Source organism: Quercus robur, chromosome 2, assembly GCF_932294415.1.
Source record: "Quercus robur chromosome 2, dhQueRobu3.1, whole genome shotgun sequence".
NCBI classification, from domain to species: Eukaryota; Viridiplantae; Streptophyta; class Magnoliopsida; order Fagales; family Fagaceae; genus Quercus; species Quercus robur.
Window position 1 is genome coordinate 89,712,576 of NC_065535.1, and position 23,106 is coordinate 89,735,681.

The window sequence follows — 23,106 nt, forward strand, 5'->3', positions numbered from 1 at the left end:
ATGAGATAAACATATTGGGGAGATTTTAATTAAGTAATTAATATAACATAACAAATAGGGACACCATTTAACTAAAGCTTAAGACTATGAGTTTGGGTTTAATTATGTTCTATTAATCACTAATTCTTATCATTATTATTCCATTTTGGACTTTTATTTACATATATATACCCAACACTAAACTACCCGTCAAAAGCCTTAAAGCTCAACTAGCATTTTCTAATGTTAAGTTCAAATCCTCCATCTCTCAGTATAACTATCAAATATCCACACACACAAACACAAAGCTGTCCAACATTCCCTCTCTTTAGTCTTTACCTAATTAATCTCTTCCTCTTTAAATCTCGGCTACCCTTTAAAATCCATAATCAAAAAACAAATGCATCGACCCTAGACCAACATTGGGTGGTCCTGAGGATCACAACCCACGATTAAGAAATACTACTTAGTATAATTGCCTGTCACATGAGCCTAATGAGCACAACTTTAACCAAATCTCCAAAGGTCACAGATTCACCAACAAAATATTATTAAGGAAACCCCACAGAAATTTCTGAGAGACACAACCAGATGAAAAGCTACCCAACTAACTTTAAGAACCTGTTTTAAATTTTAATACCAAAAAGCTAATCTTTGTTTAGATTATCATTTAACAAGTTAATCACTAAAGTAATTATTCTAATGAAAGAATGCTTAACCTTAATGATACATGTCTACCTCCTTTTCATCAATGTTCGCATCAATCATACATGTCTACTATCTTTTCACCAATGTCGGCCCAAGTGCATGCTTTGCTATAATGCCACTCTTCCTTTTCTAGCCTGTTATGGTTAGGAAATGCCTATAATGTGGTGGCCCTAGACAACTCTAGCAAGTAATCCTTCACTCTTAGCCTGAATCTATGGTTTTCATTTAAAGGTACAAAAGGTTTGGGCCTTCTTATGTTGTTTTTTAAGATTTCATCCCACGAGGGTCGATGCTTGTTTAGTGGTTAGCATGTGTTCTCTCCCACTGAATCTTTTGGGTTTTCTCTCAAATCAAATTCCATTTCCAACTGTAATACCTCATCTTTCCAACATCTTTTTGAAAAATTGATACTTGATAATTATCTCTTAGGTGGGTCAATCCAACCAACGGTAATGATTTAGTTAGTAGAGCAACTAGCTATAGTCATACTATAAACACTATTTATATGGGTGTGCACTCTATGGTTGAAAACCCACTTGCTTTCTAACATATAGATGAGATGGTGATTTAGCATGTCTAGTCAATTATACATGCATGCTTAGAGCGATCTATATATATATTTGAAGCTTGGGATTGCAATTTCTCATTCACTAAAGTACACTGCCCCTAAGATAATCATCGCTCCTAATCCATGGATTCAAATTTCAATCCTACTCCTTCAAATGCACATCCCGAGAGTATGGATTTTCTTTCGAGTGCATGGTGCAACTTTGCTGTAGAAGCGCTTCATCCAGAGCTAGAAGACCGATCGTCAATCATGATCCTTGATAACTCTATCAATAAGCAGTTCGAGAGCAACACCAAAGTTCCTTTCATGGTAAGTTGAATTGCTATTAATTATTGTTAAAATAATGGTTAAATGATTAAATTTACAATTTTTAACAACTTAATGTATTGATTATTAATTCAAAAAGATTATAAAAAGAAGTTTTGGTAATGAAACCTATGTTTTATATTCACTTCTTGGATCACGAAAAAGTGAAACCAAGATTTTATTTTATCTATAACTTGCGCAGAAGATGGACAAAAGTGTTAAGATGGATGATACAGATTTCAAGTCTCAACCACCTTGGAAATCCAATGATGTGGAGGTAACAACATCTGCATCCTAATCAAATACTATACATCCATATACACATTCAAAAATGAAAATATTTTGATATTCTTTTTACCTTTCTCCAGTCATGGATATGGATGCAGCAAGCAATGCACCCGGAATTAAACTACCACAGCTATTTCCAAAAGAAATGGGTATGTTCTTTTAGATATAGAAATAATACTAGCTTTGCTACCAAGATACAGTTTTTTCCCTTATCCCAGCCCTACTAATGTTATAATTTTTTGGAATTGCATGTGATTTTGGAAAGTAAAAGAATCGTTAATTCATAATGCCTTCTTTTTATACGTTTAGAAAAATATTGAAGCTAGTACTAGTTTTACTGTAAAATACTGCCTGAAACCCTTTACAATCAATCTGGTTTTTTTTCTCTTTCAATTCTGTCATGAATTTCTTTTTGATTAACATGATAATGAATGTGCATGATTACTGTCACTTTTTTTTAATCCAAAATTAATTGATGTCACTTTAAGATAATATATAAATGTCTAAGTTACTTTATTATGATCATTAACACATAAGTCTATAAAACTTTTTTTTTTTTTTTTGAGAGGATAAGTCTATAAAACTTATATATATATATAGCAAAATTGGTATTATCCCTGACATAAGTTTATGTATATATTTATTCTTTGGTATTAATTTTTCTACCAAGATATAAATAATAGTAAGAGAAAACTTTTGGCGCAGATGCCATGGAAGATTACTCCATTCAAGAATATTATCTCAATCAAGAAATGGTTGAAAGAAATAAAACAAAGGCGAAAAGAAGAAGGGAGGCTACAAAGAGCTGAAGTGCATGCGGCAATATCAGTGGCAGGCGTTGCAGCTGCACTGGCTGCCATTGCTGCTGAAAACTCTAAAAAGGACGAGTACTCAAGCACCGCCAAGGAGGCTGCTGTAGCCTCTGCTGCTGCTTTGGTTGCAGCCCAGTGCGCAAAAGTCGCAGAAGCAATGGGAGCAAAGAGGGAGCAGTTGAGCAGTGTAATAGGCTCAGCCATGAGTGGTACAAATGCAAGTGACATCTTAACACTTACAGCTGCAGCTGCAACATGTAAAACCATCCTTCTCTGTAGTATTATAGGATTGATAGTTGCTTCTTATGCAACATTTATATACACAACTTTTATCAAAACAACTAATATCATTAACAAGTTATTAGTTTTGATATAAGCTTACAATTGACAACATTTTAATATTTATTACTTTTTTTTTTTTGATAAATTTATTATCTACTATCGATGACTTATCAGCACAACAATTATGAAAAATATTTATGAAAAAAATTGTATACATAGACTTATTGTTTTAAGTAATGCATGATTAGGCTTAACTTTAGATATAAGCCACCTATATATGATTTTCATAATCATGCTATTTTCATTTTTAATTCTTTGTATGGGTAAGAAATTTTTAAAGGGCTTAATTGAAAAGAAATTAAAAGGTGTAACATTTAATTTAGTGCTTTTTTTTTTCAATCATTTGCAAACTATCTCTGATTGATTACTTTTGGTTCCGTGTTTAACTTGTTGCAGCACTAAAAGGTGCATCTACACTTAAAGCAAGATCAGGATGCAAAAACAGATTAAATGGGAGTGCGCCTATTCTGCCCATTGAGGACAATAATGATTTGGACTTCAATTTCGAGAAGCATAGAACAATCCTGGCAAAGGGTACCGAGCTCAGTGTCGAAACACCAGATGGTACTTACATCTAAAGTCATCATTCTTGCAAATAACAGCAAATTAACATGATTCATAATGTACCAAGTACTTTCTTTTTTCAACCTCCATGTTATTTTTGTTACTTCTCAAATTTACTTTTTCCATTTAAATTATATGTGAACAGGGAATTACACTGTGAGAACAGTGTCAGTCACACTGAACAACGAGGCCAAGGTTTGACTCATAATTTTTTAGCTAATTGAGTTTATAACTCAAAACACAGAAAGTGCCCATTGAAAGTAGTGCAAACTTTACAACTAGTTTACCTATGGATCCATAATTAAATTAGTTTTAAAGTTTTAACTGCTTTTAATTAATAGGGACCTAACTAAGTATAAAGTTAGTCACATAAATCTACCATACAACCCAATATAATTTTATTTTTTTTAAAAAGAACTACACTAACCACCCTCAAGATTTGTAAAACAAAATATTAAAAAACAGGAAAATAAAAAATAAAAATAAAAAACCTCACATCTTATTTTAAAAAACAACTTTTAATTCTTATTTCAACTTTTCAGGTTATGCTTAAGATAAGGAAGCTCAATCTGTTGAGAAGTAAGAAGGAAAGTAAGTCATTCTTTTACTTTCCTATATTTCATGGTACTTAGTTAATTTCAAAGATTATTAGCTATATAGATTGCATTATATGGAATTGTTTATAGGTATCGTGCTGGACCTGCACGCTGAGCTGTATAAAGATTCAGAAACCGAAGACAGCAATACATGTTATCTCATCGTTTTGACAACAAGTAGGGGGACATTCAAGCTAGACATGGCGGATGATTATCAGCGTTACAAGACATGGGCCACCACCATCAATCATATGCTCATGCTCTCTACTTCATTCACTAAATATGAGCTTCAATATTACAAAACCTGATTAACGTTACTCTACATTTCTCTTGTGGTACCTTGTGTACTTCGATATTTGTGTAATTATTATAAATTATAACACAAAAACTCTTGTTTATTTCATATATATATTTGGTTTTTTTTTTCCACCTTACTAGCTAGGATAATATTTAATTTTGTCGCTTAAAAACATCTCTCAGAAAGAAAAATTGTTACTTAAAACATATATTATAGGTCATCATTTGAAGAGGAGATTTACAACACAAGAAAACACCTACATCTTGAAGGTGGAAAACGATTCATGCTCGTAACAAAAATGGATGGCAAAAAATAAGCCTTCATTTGTTGATGGAAGGATACCTCAACAAATAATCAAGAGGTTTGGAGCCCCATAAGTTAAAAGTTGTTAGCTTTCAGGGATACAGCTACTTTTCTATGAGAAACAAAAGCTAAAGAGAAGTTGGCTTCGTTATAGATTATTTAATATGCTCTACAAAAGAAATTGCACGTATTATACAACTAAGGACAAACTTAACTGCGACAAATTCAGTACCATTACTAGAAAGCCTAGGCATTATTTGATTGAGTCAATGAAGAATACTTAAATTAAAGCTAGTATTGTTCCTCAAAAAAAAAAAAAAAAATTAAAGCTAGCATTTGTTACACGCATTATTACACGCCCGTATTTTAAACCGAAATCGTGGGTTGAAAACATGATTGTGTAACAGTTTTAATCATTATGTTAAACCAGGTCACAACATGCTTTGTTTATCCAACACCAAACAAAAGATACATATATAGTACGTGAAACATAGACTTACATGACTGATGACTCGCATCACACAGGCTTAAACTTAAAAGCATATTGAATAAACTTATTCAGTGCCATGAAACACAATCTAGCTTGCCCCATAAAAATTTGATAGGCTTCTAAGGATACGAACTTGCAGTTCTAGTTTTTTTATATGCTCCATAGTCTTCAAGAACAAAGTGTCAACATCATTCTCCTCCTCGCACCCTGGAATAATACTGCGCAAAGATCCAAGATTTCTTTTTCTTTGTGCCAAAATTCTAGCAAGCTTCAACTTCTTCCTAGATACTGAACGAGGCATCTTTACCATTTGGAATTTTCTTTTACCTAGTATGCAACAAGCAAAACTCTTACCATGAATTGAAGATTCTTGAATGCCACAATAGAGATTTTATAGATGAGTTTCTCCCACTACAGACAATGTTACAACTTTGCGATCACAAAAAAATATGGAAAAGATAGATCAGCGGTTATTAATATCTTTTTCTGTGGTGTCACTAGGAGATGGTTGCTATCTTCACATGATTTAACACTGCACTGTTACCCTCAGAAAAATACTACTCCTATGTAATTAAAAAATTTAGAGAACGACAATGACAAAGGAAGGAGCATGAAAATGTTTGTACAGTACGTACTACTAGGCCCTGCTTTAAAGAGCTTAGGGGAACACGTAACTTTTTGTCCTTTTTTGTTTCTAAACCATTTTGGCAGTTTCAAAGTTTGATGGTAATTAGGCAAACAAGATGGGACTTATCCAAATAAAAAAAGTAGTCGGTAGTGATTGCAAAATTTCCCCACCAACTCTCCCCATGCCCCCCTTCTCCACGCAAAAAAGTAGTCGGTAGTTTCATTTGTCACTTTAGTACTCCTTTCACTTATTTTATTATTTTATATTAATTATATAGAGAAATGTTAACGAGTGTCTTTAGGACACTGGTTAATAATCCATATAAAGAAAGTTTTTATGAGAAATAAAAATTAAGTAATTAATATTTTGACAGTTTTTTCCATTTTTCATAAAAGTGGTATCAAAACTTTCCTAAAATGGATTATTAATGAGTGCCTTAAGGGCACTCGTTAGCATGACCCAATTATTTATTCCGTGGATTTCATAATAAATTATCTTTATCAGATATTTTATGGTGCTCATTAACATTTTCCTTTTATCAAAATTAAAAATGAATTGAATTGTTTATGAATAATTTGGATTCAATTTGGAAAAAAAGTTTGTTTATTTAGTAAATGAGTCAAGTTGGACTCTAATTTTAGACCGGACTATTAAACAAATTAAACAAAAATATAATAACGTGTTTATGAATAAAATTATAAGTATGAAATTCAAGTTAAATATATAAAATATTATTTTATGTTTATATATTATTATATCAGTCACTTTAATTAATTCCTTACTAATATTACCCAACTAAGCGTCTGTTTAGGAATTGATTATTTTGCTAAAACTGAAAATTTTTTATTACTGTAAATAAAGGTAAAAATTAACTAAAATAGTATAGTAAGACTCATGAATAATACCAAAAGCTGTAGTGGGGCGTACAAATAGTAGCAAAAATAAGTTAAATAGTATAATAATTTAGTTTTTTCATATGTATCCAAACTCACAAAGTCTTTTGGTTTCAAAAGTATTCATTTATGCAAGACAAGCACACAAAACGTGCAAATTATTATTCAGCCGACCCCCTTGGTCTTATGTGGAAACTTTATATACCACCCTTGGCCGACTTCTTTTTATATATATATATATATATATATATATCCAAATTTAAGTAAGGTTATATGAATTAATATTTTTTTATTAAATGCAAATTTTAACAATTTCATTGTTGGATTATATATATATATATATATATATTTACAAATTTTCAAAATAATAAAAAATTAATAACATTGTCATCTATCACATATTTAAATTTAATGTTTAAATTTGTTGTTTAAAATTATGCATAAATAATGAGTTTCTAGATCGAATAATAAATAATATTCAATTCACAAAAAATTTAGCATATATGTTAAGAATATAAAGAACATGTAATTCAACGATGTGGTTTTCAAATTGTTATTTCAATGAAATATTATGGAATGATATAACATTACTTAAAGTTATATCATATTTTATTCTAAAAAAAAAAAAAGTTATATCATATTTAACTTGATCCTAATACACACACCCACACATCATGTCTTACATCATGTGTGTATTATTCAATTAGGCTTTGAAGAGAGTTCATGAGGCAATAATTGCTTAGAGAAGATAAGGTTCTCTTGTCCTGTGCTATTGTGAGAGGGGGTTCGTTAAGTGTATTTGGGCTTAGGGTTTGTTAGAGTACTCTTGTGTCATGTTTTGTAATCTCTCTATTTTCTTAGTAAAAAATTTTCCTTGATGTCATGCATGGATGTAATTCCAAAGCCAAACCACATATATCTTTTTTATTTCCTATGTGATTGTTTCTTCTTATTTCTATATCTATTTCATGTAAATACTAAATCCACTATATTTGGATAACATACATAACAAATTAATAAGTATCAAAAATTTTGCCATGGCAATAAGTTGGTATCAGAGCCGTGGGTTCTTTGTTTAGATTTGAGGGGACCGGATGTTTTAGTTTTGCTTTGGGTTCATTATTGAAGCATTTGATTGTTACAATAACCGCAAGATCTATTTGGTTGTCTAGTTATCTGTTACTTGGATTTTTCAAAATGACGATAAATGTTTCATTGGCAACAAAATTTTAGATAGAAAATATTAATGGGAAAATTGATTTCAATTTGTGGCATATTAAGATGTGTGCTTTCTTAGTACAACAAGGATTGTTGAAAGCACTGAAGGGGGAGGATGTTTTGCCGGCAACACTATCAGATGAAAAAAAAAAAAAAAAAAAACTCTTGCAACGGGCACATAGAAGAACACCACAACAAAATCGGGTTGCAAAATTTATGAAAAAAATTCTTTGGGAAACGGCTCGTTGGGATCGACAAGCTAGCAAGTTGTTCATATCACAGAAGAATTACATTGAGAAGAAAGTACTTGAATGCTCTAGCATGTAGTGATCTAAGCCAATGAATACTCCATTAGCGGCACATTTAAATCTTCCGGCGGCTTTGTCACCACAATTTGAGATGGAAAAGGAGCACATGTATGTTTTGTTCTTATGCCATTGCAGTTGGTAGAATGGTGTAGAGGAAAAGGATATCTCTATAGGTTGTCTTCATCTTACCTTGTTGTGCCATCAATCGAAAGGCGACGTTACAACCAATCTTTGTCCATTATAGAGGCAAAGTTCGTTGTAGCAACGATAGAGGCAATGAATGAAATTGTTTGATTAAAGAATTTGGTTGGAGATCTGGGTTTGAAGCAAGATCATACTGTTGTGTTTTGTGATGTCTAGAGCACCATATATTTTACTAGAAATCATATAAATCATGAGAGAATCAAACACAATGATGTAAAATATCACTCTATATGGGAGACTATCTCAAGACACCATTATAATAGTCAGAAAGGATGCTACAGGAGACAATGGATAATCCAAGAGATATGATAACTAAGTCAATTCCTTTGAACAAGTTGATTATTTGCAATTAATGATTTCACTTATTGGCTTTGATGAAGACAATGAAAGAGTTCCGAGGCTTAACTAATATGAGATTATCGTGCATCCTAGGTGTGATAATCATTTCATACACATATATACTTAGATTATCTAGAGTAGAGCTTTTATTTTGTAAAAAAAAAATATATATATATATATATATACCAATACAAGACAAGGTGAAGATTTGTTATATCGTTGGGTTGAATTAATTCTGTGCAAGGAACTAATATAACTAGCTCAATATTATTCAGCCAACTCTCCTTGCTCTAATGCAGAAGACCTTATACTACCTGTGGGTACCTAAGGCATGTTTGGCAACGTCCTTAACCGTTCTCAGTATACTTTGCAACATTCTTGGCCGATCTCGACATGCTTTGCAATCTAGGCGTCCCACATCGAAGAAAAACCCCCCCTCACTTTCTGCCTTAGGTACCCACACCACCCTTTAGCCGACTTCTTGATATGTATGTGTGGCTTTGTTCAATTGGCTTTCGAAGAGAGTTAAGCTAGCCATGATAGTCTACTAATCAGCAACCAAGGGGTCAAAGCGAACTCCACCACTTTCCAATAAAAGAACAAAACACAATAATAACCTAAATTATTCATTAATAAAGATTCATGATTTGATCTAATTACATTAATTTTACCAATAAAAATGTCCATGCCGGTTCTGGATATGCATGAACTGCTTTATGTAACATCTTCTGTAGCACTATCACTTTTTGATGTTTAAGGGTCCTACAATGTTCAGCTCTGTTTGGTTTTAGGGTAGAAAACTTCAAGAGAACAAGATGCAAAGGTAATGGGGAGCTCATAGTAAAGATTCTCCCCATGAGCTTGAGTATAAATTTCAAATTAAAGCAGTGGTCCACGTCCAACTGTACAGGTTGGTAGGCATGTCTTTAATTCTTGTCTCCTAATCTTGTTGCTTCTTCTGCAATGTCATCTCATTTCCATTTTCTATAAAGAAGAATAGGAAAGTCTTGATTCAGATAAAAACCAATAAAGCTTCTTTGTTCACTTGTGACCTACCCCCCTATCTACTATTGCTAGGCATTCTTAGAGAGGCTGAATCCTGAGAACTAGAGTCTCTTTCTACTGCTGTCTGTACAGTGTATGTGATGTAAATGAATTGACTACTTTTCATGATCCATACAAATCCAAACCTCTCTAGTAGCTGGCACCTTGAATACCCTTTGATTTCATGGTCCTTGCAATATCTTTTCCTCTCTAGTCTCTTTACGTATGGGTCTTTGACTCTTTTCTGAACTGCCAAAAGAACTTGGCTTGGCTTTGGCTTTCAGGGTACTGTAGCTGTTTTAAGACATGGCCATTTGAGCTGTATAGATAAAGCTATATCTGAGTCCGTAGTCATGGGCAAAGTGTAGCTGAACTAATTGCCCATAGACATAGTTGTGGGAATTTAAAAGACATTGCTGGTGAGTCAGTCAAGTTGGCCAACTGGCAATAGCAACAGCAAGTGCTTGATTTCATTCAAGGATTAACTTCTGGAAGTGCCAGTGCCGGTGTTTTAACAAAGCAGTTCATGGATGCGGACAACACAAACAGAAGTCAAAATACGTATAATCTTTATGATAATGGATAATTTTTTTTTTTTTTTGAACATGATAATGGATAATTTACTATTAGTATTAAACTACTCAAATAAAAATAAGCTTGAAAATGAAGAGAATGCAAGTCCCATTTTTTTTCTATAATCAAAACTAGTCTCATTAATGACATAAGCAACAATCTTTTCAACAAAGTTTCTTTTCTAACTACCGAACTGTCAAGCATTTTTAATTCAAACAATGATATGGTGATAAGCTTGAAGTTGTCCCATTAATGACATAAGCAACAATCTTTTTAACAAAGTTTCTTTTCTAAGCAACAATCTTTTTAACAAAGTTTCTTTTCTAACCACCAAATTATCAAGAATTTTTTATTCAAACAGATATATGGTGTTATGCTTGAAGTTTTCCAAGGAATTCCTACGCATTTCACTGCTTAAACTAGCTCTATCTTTAAAAATTATTAGAGCAGTATCAAGAATGATAATTAGAGTAGTGAGATTGAAGCAAACTGTTATATATATATATATATAGAGAGAGAGACAGAGAGAGAGAGTTTTGTATGTATGTATTCAATATATAAGTAGAATGCTAAATTATACGCAAACCTAGCCTATGAGTGATATATAAGAAATATGAGTGCTGCGCAAGTAATAATAATGAGTTTTTTTTTTTTTTTTTTTTTTTTTTTTTTTTTTTTTTTTTTTAAGAAAGAAATAATAATGAGTTGAGGCATTAGGACCTACAGTTAAATAAAATAATATTTTAACATGCTCCCTTGAACTTAAGACTACAGTCTATGGATTTATTAACAATAATACAAAAACAACCTTGCGGATGAGACTTGTTATTAACCAATTAATAAGTGGAAGTAACATAACAAAGATGGAGCATGCCAACACAAAATGGCAAACGATCTCAATATATTTGGGTTGCCTGTAAAATATGTCCTTATAAACAATTGAGAATGGCACCCCAATTTTCATAATAAATAGTAGAGGTAGTATATGTGTTGAGGTGCAAGTGTGAAACAAGCTCCTGTAGCAAGCAACGTAACTAGAAAAGCTTAGAGTTTGTGTCAATAAGAGCATAGTAGTTAATGCTAGAGCAAACTACAACATACTTGAATGCTCAAAAATGTGTAAAAAAACAAGAGCTTATTTAGACCTCCAATTAAAATATTACGGCTAGATTGTTTTTACTCTAACTTATCTAAGTGCGGAATAAGAGTAAATGAAGTGCAATAAATCGAAAAAAAAAACTACTCTAGTGCATAAGCATGAACAACAAGCATTAAAAGTAAAGCAATGAGTAAGGGAAGAGGGAATGCAAATACAAAATAACACGCCGATGTGTTATTGAAGAGAAAACCGAAGAACTCGGCGAAAAACCTCACCGCTGCCCTTCAAGCGGTAATCGATCCACTAGACAATTAGTTGGGCTAGATTGTTTTTACTCTAACTTATCTAAGTGCGGAATAAGAGTAAATGAAGTGCAATAAATCGAAAAAAAAACTACTCTAGTGCATAAGCATGAACAACAAGCATTAAAAGTAAAGCAATGAGTAAGGGAAGAGGGAATGCAAATACAAGATAACACGCCGATGTGTTATTGAAGAGAAAACCGAAGAACTCGGCGAAAAACCTCACCGCTGCCCTTCAAGTGGTAATCGATCCACTAGACAATTAGTTGGGATACATGGGTTAGCAAGAGACCCTCCAAGCCTAATCTACCCGATGTACCTAAGCCCTCTAAGTTCCTACTCCAACAAGACTTCTCGGAACCGTGTCTTGTCTAACTTTCAGGATCCCGCAATACGCCCAATTGCATTCGCCAAGCCTCACCGGCTTCTTTTGGCAATTCCCCAAAGCTTCCCGAGCTCTAAAACACTCTCTATACTCTGAAAAGATGTGAGTTGTGTTTTGGTACAAATCTCCTCTCAAGGTATGACAATGAGAGAAGGATGGAGAAGAGGCTACAATGATTTCTCACTAAGGATGAGTAGCTCTCTCTAAAAAAGATGGGTGTTTGTGTTGTAGAAAACCTATCTAGGATTTTTCTCTCTAAATTGGCCTCACTACATCATGTGAGTAATGAAAGTATATATAGTATGGGGTGAAGGGTAAGAAAATCACTCTTAAAAATCCTCTAGGCAGAATATTTCGCGACTATCTCGCGGGAAGGCCTTACCTACGAGACACTCGCGAAAATGACAGCTTGGCACGACTCTTCAGCTTCCAATCATGTGCTCCTCACGTGGCTCTTTCGCAGGTTAGCTTCTCGCGAAATCCACTGATTCTTTATTTAAGCTTGATTCTTCACCAACTTAATACTAAATCCAATACAATAAAATCTCACAAAATACAAGGAACAAAATTAAAGCAATTACAACACTTTTTGTCATGGAATAAAGCCAACATAAAACATAGTTGTAAATCACAACTTTACAATACTTAATAAAATAATTGGCTAGAAGAAAATAGTAGACAATTGTAGATCCCCGATTAGTAGGATCCCTTATCCAATCTACATTGGAGAAAACTCGTAAATCATCTAATGAAGATTGGAATGAGAAAAGAAAACCATGAAAATGTTTATCATTCACATATAAAGGATCCGAAAGACAACTGTAGACGACTAAATTTCTAAGCTCAAGAGGCCTCCTAATTGATTTGAGGACCCCATAGTCTCTCTCCAATTGCTTGGTCTTACAACAGAAGTAGAGGTTCGGAACAAACAACAACCTAAGAAAGGGCTTATAGGTTTGCAAAGAGTAACATGTCATCTAGAAGAGACTATTGCACTAGACCTTGGATGAAGTTGTAGGCCGGCAAAGGGTAGCATATTGTTCATAGCTACTGTGCCACCAACCCTTGAAATCAGTAAGAGACATTAATAGTTACCCTGAAACCAATCCGTCTGAATTGTCAAACACTGTCAGAACTGCCAAAGTAGACCAAAAGGCCATAAGTCCACAAAACTAACACCACAGATAGGTCGGGAATTTTCCCTTTCTAGAACAACGACATAGGAAATATCCAACCATGTAACGATGAGATAGATCAAAATCCCTACCAACTTATGATAGAGAGTAACATTTTGTAGTTCACCATCTATTGCATTCAGTTTAATATTGGCTTCTAGCGGACAGTTTGGTGTCTTATTACACTACTAAATAAGGCCAACACTAGACATAAGATCATAGCCATAGGTGTACTCAACTTGGGAGAGGAAGAATCCTCAGAGCTAGATGATATTTCAAGGCTATGGAAATAAAAAAAGCTAAAGGTGCCTGTATCCCTCAATTCAAATTTTCAAGGCTAAGGAAATAGCTAAAGGTGCCGGTATCCGTCAATTCAAATTTCCAAACGAGGAAAGTTTGTAACATATGAATACCTTGTCTATCATTTCTGGTAAGGGAAATAATGATACCATTCTCAATGTGGCGGATGAACATTAAGGCAAAGTCATATAAGAGGTAAACCAGGTAATGGTTCTACTAAATTTAGCAAACCCAGCTCAAGATTTACATTAAAGAGCACATCCTTAACATCCTTCTGAAAAAACGTTCCAACAAAGAAAAACTGCAACAGCATGGTTTGAAGGTAAAGCCCAATTGGGTTATGGTGATTTTTTATTATTGCAACTCAAGTCAAATTAAGCATAGTTTCATCATGTATCAATTGGGTTGTTGCGCAAATTAATTGGGGTTTCGAAAGTTTCGAACCAGTGACAAATATAATAGAATTATACTTTGCCTCATCCCTAGAATATAGGATTTGAACCTGCATTACCAAAAGTCAATGATAGGCCATTTAACTAGAAGCAAAAGCAAGGATCAAGATTCTTCCTTTTTATTTTTTTCTTACAATAGCTGGGGAATGGGAGATTCAACTGATTATGGGATTACCCTTACAATACTTTAGTAACCATATGCATTATGTTGTAAAATCAGAAAAAGATATATATCCATAAGCTACTACAAAGCATTAATCATCTTAATATTTCAGATAAAAAAAATTGAGGGTTGTCCATCAAAGCATTCCTGTACATTTTAGATCAAAAAATTGAGTGTTGTCCGTCAAAAGTATTCCTGTTAAATGTACCACTGACATAAGTTTGAACAATATATCTCCATAAGAAGCAAGCAAAAAAAAAAAAAAATTGCTAAGGGCTAGGCGACATAGATTGGTTGCATAGAAGACAAATGTCACTGGCCTGCCAAAACATATACAACAACCGATGATTGAAGATTGCGGTCCACTTTGAAATGAGAATGGAAAAACCTTTTAATCTGCCAATAAAAAAAAAGATTCAGCCAGAAACAAAAACCAAAACAAAACTAAAAATGACTAGTGCTAAAAGTGACACAAGAAAATAAAACATAAATAAATAGTCTTAGCATGTACCTCTCTATAAGAATGCAGGATTAGAAAATCCCTCAATAATCTTTCTTCTGAATCAAACAACACAACATGACTAGGTTTTGACCAATTTTTTGCAAATTCTGTTGCAAAACTGACAGGGTCCATCATGAAAAGATCTGACTCATCTAGGACTCCTTTCTCTTCACTGCTGAACAAACATTAAAGAGTAAGAATTATAAACCATCTGCATTTAGAGATTGCATGGGGGAAAAAATAAGTATTTTAGCCAAACTGTCAAACCTTGGTGAGCAGTCGAGAAAACGCATGGGTAAGTTGCGATGCAAAGTGGAGTAGTAAGGTGTTGCGTGGCATTGCATTAGGAAAAGGATGCTTTCAACTTTCTCATTTCTAGCTTCTTTGGATAGATAGATCATTACATCTTCAGTTCCTCTCTGTTTAGCATGCTTGCAGTTATGTATCAACCAAAACAAAAAATAATTCCATTCTAAAAGCTTTGGCAGATTATTTTTTCCCCTCCGATACTAGTTAACAAAATTTATACACACGCACACACAATCATAAGGCAGAAATAATTTCTAACAATTGAAGGGAAGGGGGCAAGAGCAAAAGGTAACCAGCTTTGTTTCATTGGCAAGGAAAATGATGTACCTGATGAATCAAACTCATATACAAGGCCATTGGTATGTTTGTAGCAAGCAAGAAGAAGATGAAAAATTGCATTTTTGACGGACATCTGGTATGAATGTTCAAAGATCCTTTCTTTTCAGCATTTGGAGAATCAGATGCATTCATCTTAGCTAATGCATATCCAGAGAACATCAAAGCTATTGGAAGCACAGGCAGGACAAACCTGTAAAGAACCAAAGGTTCAAAATATGCATATTCACACCAGTATATGTGCAAAACAAATAAATTCTCAGACAAGGGTACCTGAACTCTTTGTGACCCAGTACACTGTAAAGTCCTAAAACCCATGCAATAAGGCCAGACAACTTCCATTGTTTGGATTGTATGATGCCAGCTACGGAAAATGGTAAGAATGTGAAGAGCATGACCGTAAATCCCTGAGTGAAGTACCAGTGCCACTTGTGAGTGCCATAATAATCTCCTCCAGAGGACAGAAAATTGAACTTTAGAAAATTAAGAGGTACTAAGACCCACGAGCCATACATCAAACGATCCAATAAACATGTTAGTCCAAGAACCAGCACCCTGATACATTAGTCAAACTGTAAGGGAACATTATACAAATCATCCACAAACACACCAAAGGAGGGGGGTGTGGATATTTTCAACTGTGTTGTGAGGAGGCTTACAATATAAATCCATCATATTATGCTTAAATCTCTTCAAAAAGTCAAAAATATTTTCAGATATAAAAACGATTGTGTAATATTTTCCAATAAACATCCAAACATCCATCCTCTGCCTCCTCAATGTCAGGTTTTAGATTTGATACACCAAAGTTTAGTATGCACAGGTACAGGTTGCACGCATAGCACATCTTATAAGGCATTTCACAATAATATTACTTGCACTATCAGCTTCATCATGTGCATAACATAATTTATTTAAAAATAGATTTTACATGTTTGTGTGCATGTACAATGAGCAAATTGCTATGAAGTGGCACTTCATTTGTTTCTCCCTAATCAAATATAAATTTCTAAAATTTTCTTTTCTTTGTACTGGAAAAAGGTGGCCTATCAACAGAATACCTTTTTCTCATCTACATTAAATATTGGAATAAAACTCTCTCTAGCACTTCGGATATCAACTTAAAGTTTAACAATGTTTACTAACCAATTGATCATTGCAAATCAAGGAAGGAAAAAGAAAATTTTTACTAGAGATAATTAGAGTCCTTTTCTAAAAGCATGAACAGAAAAAGACAAAAAAAATAGCAAGATGAATTCATGAATTTGAAGGCACAAAAGAAATGATAAAATTGTGATAACAAACAAAAAAGCTGTATTAATACCTACCCAATGGGAGCCACCTCAAGAAAAATGAATCTTAGTCTATCACGAGTCACAAACAGCTCAAGTAGGCCAACATACACCCATATAATAGCGCTCGTTGGTCGAATAGAAAAAGCCAATGCTGCTATTGCCAGACCCCACTTCCTTGAAACCAATGGAATTTTAGTGGAAGAATCTCTAATACAGGACCAGTGGTATAGGCCAATAAGTGTAAGAACAGTCTCCAAATTATTTGACAACGTGCGAGGGAAACAAAATATCATAAACCAATTTGTCAATTGTGCAAAGAGCTGCAATAAAGTTAAGTATGCCATGTATCACAAATGCCTTAATAAGTAACAACAGTGCTATTTTATCTATAGTAAAGATGAAATGGTAGTTCCCATCTTGAAATGAAGTTAGGATATATATTGATAATATTCTAAACTATTGAGGTTGTGGGTTCACCACCCACTAGATTCATGTGCAAAATTACCAATCCCACCCCTCCAAAAAATAAAAATTAAATAAACTGTAAAGAGTATGAATAAGAAGGATACAGCCCATTTTGCAACACAATCACCAAAGAGGACATCTGACAGCTTGTACAAATACAAATCACCAACTGAGGAACATATGGACTGCAGCAGCCGTGGAGCCCTCGTCTATGAAGAAAAGAATATAGGAAGTAACTATCTTTGAAAGATAACAAACACAACGCCAAGATTTAATGCATTTATGGAAGCACTGTAAGCAAAAGAAACCAGAAACTAATGTTTCTAAAGAAATGAATGTGAATTATTTTCTGGAAACATGTGTCCACAACAAATTTTTTAGTAACATTCATTGGAAATAAAAAGAATATTACTAAATATTCTGCAACAATCCAATGCATCTGAGACCCAAAAAGAATTCCATACATCTTCAAAATTTTGCATAAGTTGTAATTGCTTATATGGCACTAATATGTGTATAGGAGGAAGTGACAGGTATTCAAATCCTACAAACTCCACAAGAGAACCTAAACCAATGAGGTTATGGAAATATTATGATTTTAATTTCTCACTTTTATCTAAACAATTTCCAATAAAATTACTTACAAAATGCATCACTTAGACCCTAATATATAGCTTATTCTAACAACTTCCAAACATGGTTAGAAGTCTAGAATACATATTGAAGCAAAATTTTTCTTTTTGATCAATTAAAATTTCTATTCAATCAAGTGGAGAGTTCAAAGTTTAAACCACACAGGCGGAAAAAGCTGCAAGCAGAGTTTCTAAAACACCACATCAGTACCTAACTAATGAGCACCAAAAACAGAGAAGGGGATCCTCTAATGCTACAAAACATATCTTGAATAGAGCTTTTAACCCTCTTTTAAGATGATGTCCTACACCTCACATCCATCATCACTGCCCTCAGCATTTTAACATCATTTTTGGTTCCCATTATGAATCCCTGATTTCAAATCTATCCAACTAGGGTAGATAGTTGCTTCTCAGGCCAACTTGCTTAATTTCTGCATAAAACGTCCTCCCTTAAACTTGTTAATTGCCCAACTCAGCTCATCAACCCAGCTTCAAAATTTGTTGGTAAACAGATATTTCCTCAACACTTCCTTATTATCTTAGTAAAAGATCATTCAAAATATAGGTGATCTTGTGACTCCATCTGACTCTAAAAAATGTGCATAGGATGTCTCCACTATATCCCCATGCTGCTAGCCTTTCCCATGTTATAAGTCTGCTCTTCACAGCCAGCCAGAAAATAAATGTGTGCTTAGGGATATTGAAGCAAACTTTGTTTGAGTGAAAACTACACTAACAATGAAGAAGTAACTTTCTAACTAAAATAAAATATCTGTAATATGCATATCCCAAAAGCCCTCCATGTTTAGAAATAATTGTTTTATTTTTTCATACATTGAACATATTAAATCCTTTTAAGTTTTTAGAGGTTATTATGACACATGATTGAGTCTAGGTAGTAATTATGCAACTAAGAATGCTTCCAAATACAGATTACACTGATAAATGGTTGATTTCCTTTGTGTGTACTTTGCCTTCAACTATAGCTCCATTATTAAGTAAATTTCTATATTTTCAAATAGCCTCAAGCCAATCAGAAACAGTTTTTCCTATAAATGCAAGCCTTAGGAGGTGGCATAAATATGAAATAGCAGCAAAGACCCTTGTCCACCTCAAAAAAATAAAATCCTCACACTTCCTGTTCGTGCCACACCAATTGAGTCCTCAGATATTAACTGCTAACCGACAATCATAATCGTACTTTGATCTAATTTCACCACTCATATAATTTTTTTTTAAAAGAACTGGTTTTCTCACCCAAATGCCCTTGCCTAGCTGAAGTTGTGCTAAATATAATTTAAAAACCCATGAAACTTTTTCAGTCATTTTAGCTAATATTAAAATCATAATCCTAACTAGTCTAGAAATACCATATGAGATACCCTTTAAAAAATGTATCACAATTTTCATTTTTAGAGGGAAAAGAAAAAGATATGATTACCATGAACCATAGTGTATCCAGACCCAATATAGAAAGAACTTTATAGAGTACAGCAAATAGCACTGGATGCAAATAGCTACGAATCCCCTTCTTCCACTCCCATGTCAAATGCCCATAGCTTCCATTTTCAACAACCAAAACAAACAAAACCCATTATTACTAAGCTAATTTTGAAGCATATTCCACTCCTTCTCAAAGCAAAATAAACACACAAAGAAATAAAGATGGAAATTGAAGTTACCCGAAAGCAATGCGGTGAGCAACTTCAAGGGCTTGCCAGTGTTCATCTGGGTTGAAATAGGTCTGCACCAACAAAGCATTGACCACCCGGAACGCCAAGCAGAGTGCAAAGACTCTCTTTGTTGAAGAAAATATAAAGGATTTTGAAAGTTTTGGTTTTTGGGTTGTGGGTTGATTGGGTGTTGGAATGGTTGGATTCTTGTGTCTCTGCCTCATTGTTTCTAACAGTCACTTATACAAATATTATTCACCATATCATTTATCCCTGAAAAAATTTGCAAGGCACAAAAACAAGAAAAATGAAAAGAGCATATTATTCAACAGACACATATGCACTTTATTCTTCATTCAGATTCAGCAAAACCTTACTAGTACTAGAACTATGTACCTAATCAAAATGTGACAAATCCAAATAAAGTTTATAGCTTTATGTAAAAATATAAAAAATATTAAAAAAATTCAATATATGGGTATTATAGAACTAAACTTCTATTCCTCACCGGAGTACTAGTCGCCATTTCAGTCCAGTGGGTGGAAATGGAATTCAAAGCTTGGGGATTTCAGAGTGGGTTTGAATTTTGGGATTTGGGGATTTTGAGTTAAAGAAGAAAGAATAGGAAAAAAATGGTGTTAATTTGAACTGGGCACCACGCAAAGGCGGCTCCGGCCACTTTTTTCCAGACTATCCGACCGGGTCTCCGCCGTGTTGGACTTGGATGTGGTGGTTCTTTGATCGGTATGACCAAGGCTTTAGAGATTTTGTGAAATTTGGGTATTAAATGAGGAAGAATTGGGTGTGGTAAGGTGTATTCCTTTATTTGTGAAAGGCTAATGTGGCTTCTTGGTATTGGAATGTGTAAAGAAAGGAGTTTGCACCAGTTGTTTTTGTTTTTTTGTTTTTCTTAATATCACCCAAAAATTAACCCCAGAAAAAAAAAAATATATATATATATATATATATATTTCCTATTTTAACCAACCAAATTTCTAACTACGATTGTGTTTGAATACCATTTATTTGCTGAAAACTGAAAACTTATTGTTAAAAGCAATGTAACAAAATAATTTTTAAATGTGTGAATAGTATTACGAGACTCAAATTTACCTAAAAATCTATGTTTTGCTGACTTTTGTGGGTCCGTAAACAGTACCTATGAAACTCGCTAAAAAAATGCTGACGCACAAATTGGGCAAAACGCCCAATCCAAACGCACAGTACATCCTCCCAATTTCATTGAAATTATATATTTTATTTAGAAAAGTACTAAGTTCATAATATTTTCACAAAAAATAATATATGATAAAATATTATTGGTTCTAATTTAAAGATACCACTTAAATTACTTTTTTATTTACTAATAACAAATAAGAGTAGCAAAATTAGACACGACCTGCTAACCCGACATGACACAACACAAAATTAGCAAGTTATGGGTTGAGGCTTAATGGATTTGTGTCATATTCGGGTTGACATGACTGACCCGTTTAATAAACGGGTTGGGTTAGTGTTCAACCCATGGAACCCGTCTGACCTGTTTAATTAAATGACATTTTACCAATATGCCCTTCAAACTCTAGGTATATAAACTTATTAGTTGTTGTGGTTTATTTTCTTTTCACATATTATGATTGATTCTTTGTGATATTGAGATATGTTTTAGTTTTGAATGATTATTTGTGATGTAGTTGCTCGTTAGTTCTGAATTTTATATTAAAAATATTTATTTGTTTGTTTTTTCATCAATTTTTTTTTTTCATTTTAATAAAATTTGATAAACAGGTCAACATGACTAACCCGTTTAATAAATGGGTCGTTTTAGGGTTGAAGAATTTTGACCCGTTTAATAAATATGTAGGGTTATTGTTGACCCATATAACCGGATATTTATGAGTTGAAATGACATGAACCCGACACACGAACACGAATTGCCACCTCTAATAACAACTCATAATTAACAACCTGCAATTTATGATTTGTTATATAAGTGTTGTAAAAACATTATAAAGCATTTTTTTTCTCCCCAAAATCTTTTTGCCATGTATTCTTCAAATTTTTGTCTCCCAAAATCTTCTCCACCCCATCACTTGGAAGAATTGAAATTCTATTCTTCCTCGAATTCAAGTATAGTGTCAATTGTCCCATGCTGCTCATTAAGTTTAAAGAGTTGGTATTACATGTATGATGTATCTAATATATATATCCAATTTCACCCTCTTATATGAGGGCGGCGGATACATATATCTTATACATAATAAGTTTAAGGAGAAGTAGATGAAGAATGATACTCCTCCTTACCTTTCCAAGTCATAAAACTAATCGCCTGTCAAAGGTTATAAAATGCGATTGATCATGGTTGAAAGCAATAATCACATAAAAGTCCCCTAAGCTGCTTATTTCTTCCGTGTAGTAAAGGAGGTTTACTCACGACCTCTATGGACTTTAAGCCGATAAAAACCATCTCCTACTACTAAAATAAAGGGTGAAGTATGAACTAAAAGTTCTTACTGGTTTCTAAAAAAAAAAAAAAAAAAAATCAAAAAAAAAAAAAAAAAAAAATATATATATATATATATAGATATATATGAATTGAGAGTTGGTGCCCTTTTGAGTTTTGAATAATAGGCTTCTCTTGATTGTGGACCTACCATGTCCCATGTTATTGGGCTTGGAACTCACTATTCCTCAAATTGGGGACCCAACATTTTGTCCCACAAAGATTAAAAAATAAATAAATAAACCTATACTTTGCATTTTTTTTTTCAATGTATAATTCTACTTTGGATTTTGCACAACAAGAAAAATAAACAAAATAAGTTCATTCAAATGCACATTAAAGATTAGGAGATTTTAATATATATATATATATATATATATACACTATTTTTAAGTAATAGATGTTATAAATTTAATCATCTATAAAATTAAAGTGAATTTCACAAAAAGTGGGACTAAAGAACAATGTAATGTAATACTAACTAATAATGTAGCATAATATATTTCTAGCAAGAAAAAAAAGAAGCATATTATATTCTAATGCCTTGAATTAGTATGACTAAGTCAAGACCTCCAGTTATTAACTGACAACTTGACACATCAAGACTCCGATAGTATACGTGGTATTACCTTTATCGTCACTTAACATGGAATTGATGAGTACACACCAGAGCCTCCTTTTTAATTCAGCAAAAATAATAATAATAAAATAAAATAACAATTTGGAAATTCAATAATCCCTACTAAAATATATAAAAATCGATTTCTATTTTTCATGGCCACTTTGAGACTTGTTGGTATTGTTTTCTTCTATATTTTGAAACGTAAATGCACAATACCTTTTGGAAGTGAAACAAGTAACAAACAACGGTTGTAATTTGAAACCATCTTCTACGTACTGATATGGATTCTTTTGTTCTCATAAAAGGAATTAACAACATGTCTTGTCTGTCTTAGGCTTGGAATAGTACTAAAAAACTAAACAGAACCGATTAGACACACGTTTTTTTTTTTTTTTTTTTAAGATAACAACAAATTGTAAAACTGTTAAC

General features: G+C 33.2%; 3 protein-coding genes across 7 annotated transcripts; 1 reads left to right on the plus strand and 2 right to left on the minus strand.

Annotated features, from left to right (window-relative positions):
- The first annotated feature begins 916 nt into the window (after positions 1-916).
- On the plus strand, positions 917-4,570 carry LOC126715721 (VAN3-binding protein). Of its 2 annotated transcripts, none has more exons than XM_050416483.1 (8): positions 917-1,564; positions 1,767-1,838; positions 1,930-1,998; positions 2,555-2,918; positions 3,400-3,567; positions 3,713-3,762; positions 4,110-4,158; positions 4,254-4,570. In XM_050416483.1, exons 1-8 carry the CDS (start codon positions 1,379-1,381, stop codon positions 4,469-4,471), a joined length of 1,176 nt encoding a protein of 391 aa, XP_050272440.1. In that variant the 5' UTR covers positions 917-1,378; the 3' UTR covers positions 4,472-4,570. The 2 variants fall into 2 exon arrangements, with proteins under 2 accessions (XP_050272440.1, XP_050272439.1); XM_050416482.1 differs by having other exon boundaries at positions 922-1,564; positions 1,764-1,838.
- Positions 4,571-5,148: 578 nt separating this feature from the next.
- LOC126715722 (uncharacterized) lies at positions 5,149-5,872 on the minus strand. Its single transcript, XM_050416484.1, has one exon. The coding sequence runs from the start codon at positions 5,562-5,564 to the stop codon at positions 5,343-5,345; it is 222 nt and encodes a 73-aa protein (XP_050272441.1). The 5' UTR covers positions 5,565-5,872; the 3' UTR covers positions 5,149-5,342.
- Positions 5,873-14,466: 8,594 nt separating this feature from the next.
- Positions 14,467-20,369, minus strand: LOC126715723 (mannosyltransferase APTG1). 4 transcript variants are annotated; one of them, XM_050416486.1, is made up of 10 exons: positions 20,048-20,369; positions 19,562-19,825; positions 19,321-19,438; positions 17,349-17,453; positions 16,813-17,099; positions 15,758-16,039; positions 15,476-15,677; positions 15,107-15,258; positions 14,849-15,014; positions 14,467-14,733 (listed from the first exon to the last, which is right to left on the minus strand). In XM_050416486.1, the coding sequence occupies exons 2-10, from the start codon at positions 19,774-19,776 to the stop codon at positions 14,650-14,652; spliced, it is 1,611 nt and encodes a 536-aa protein (XP_050272443.1). In that variant the 5' UTR covers positions 19,777-19,825; positions 20,048-20,369; the 3' UTR covers positions 14,467-14,649. The 4 variants fall into 4 exon arrangements, with proteins under 4 accessions (XP_050272443.1, XP_050272442.1, XP_050272444.1 ...); XM_050416485.1 differs by having other exon boundaries at positions 20,061-20,368; XM_050416487.1 differs by having other exon boundaries at positions 14,849-15,011; positions 20,061-20,366.
- Between the last annotated feature and the right edge of the window lie 2,737 nt (positions 20,370-23,106).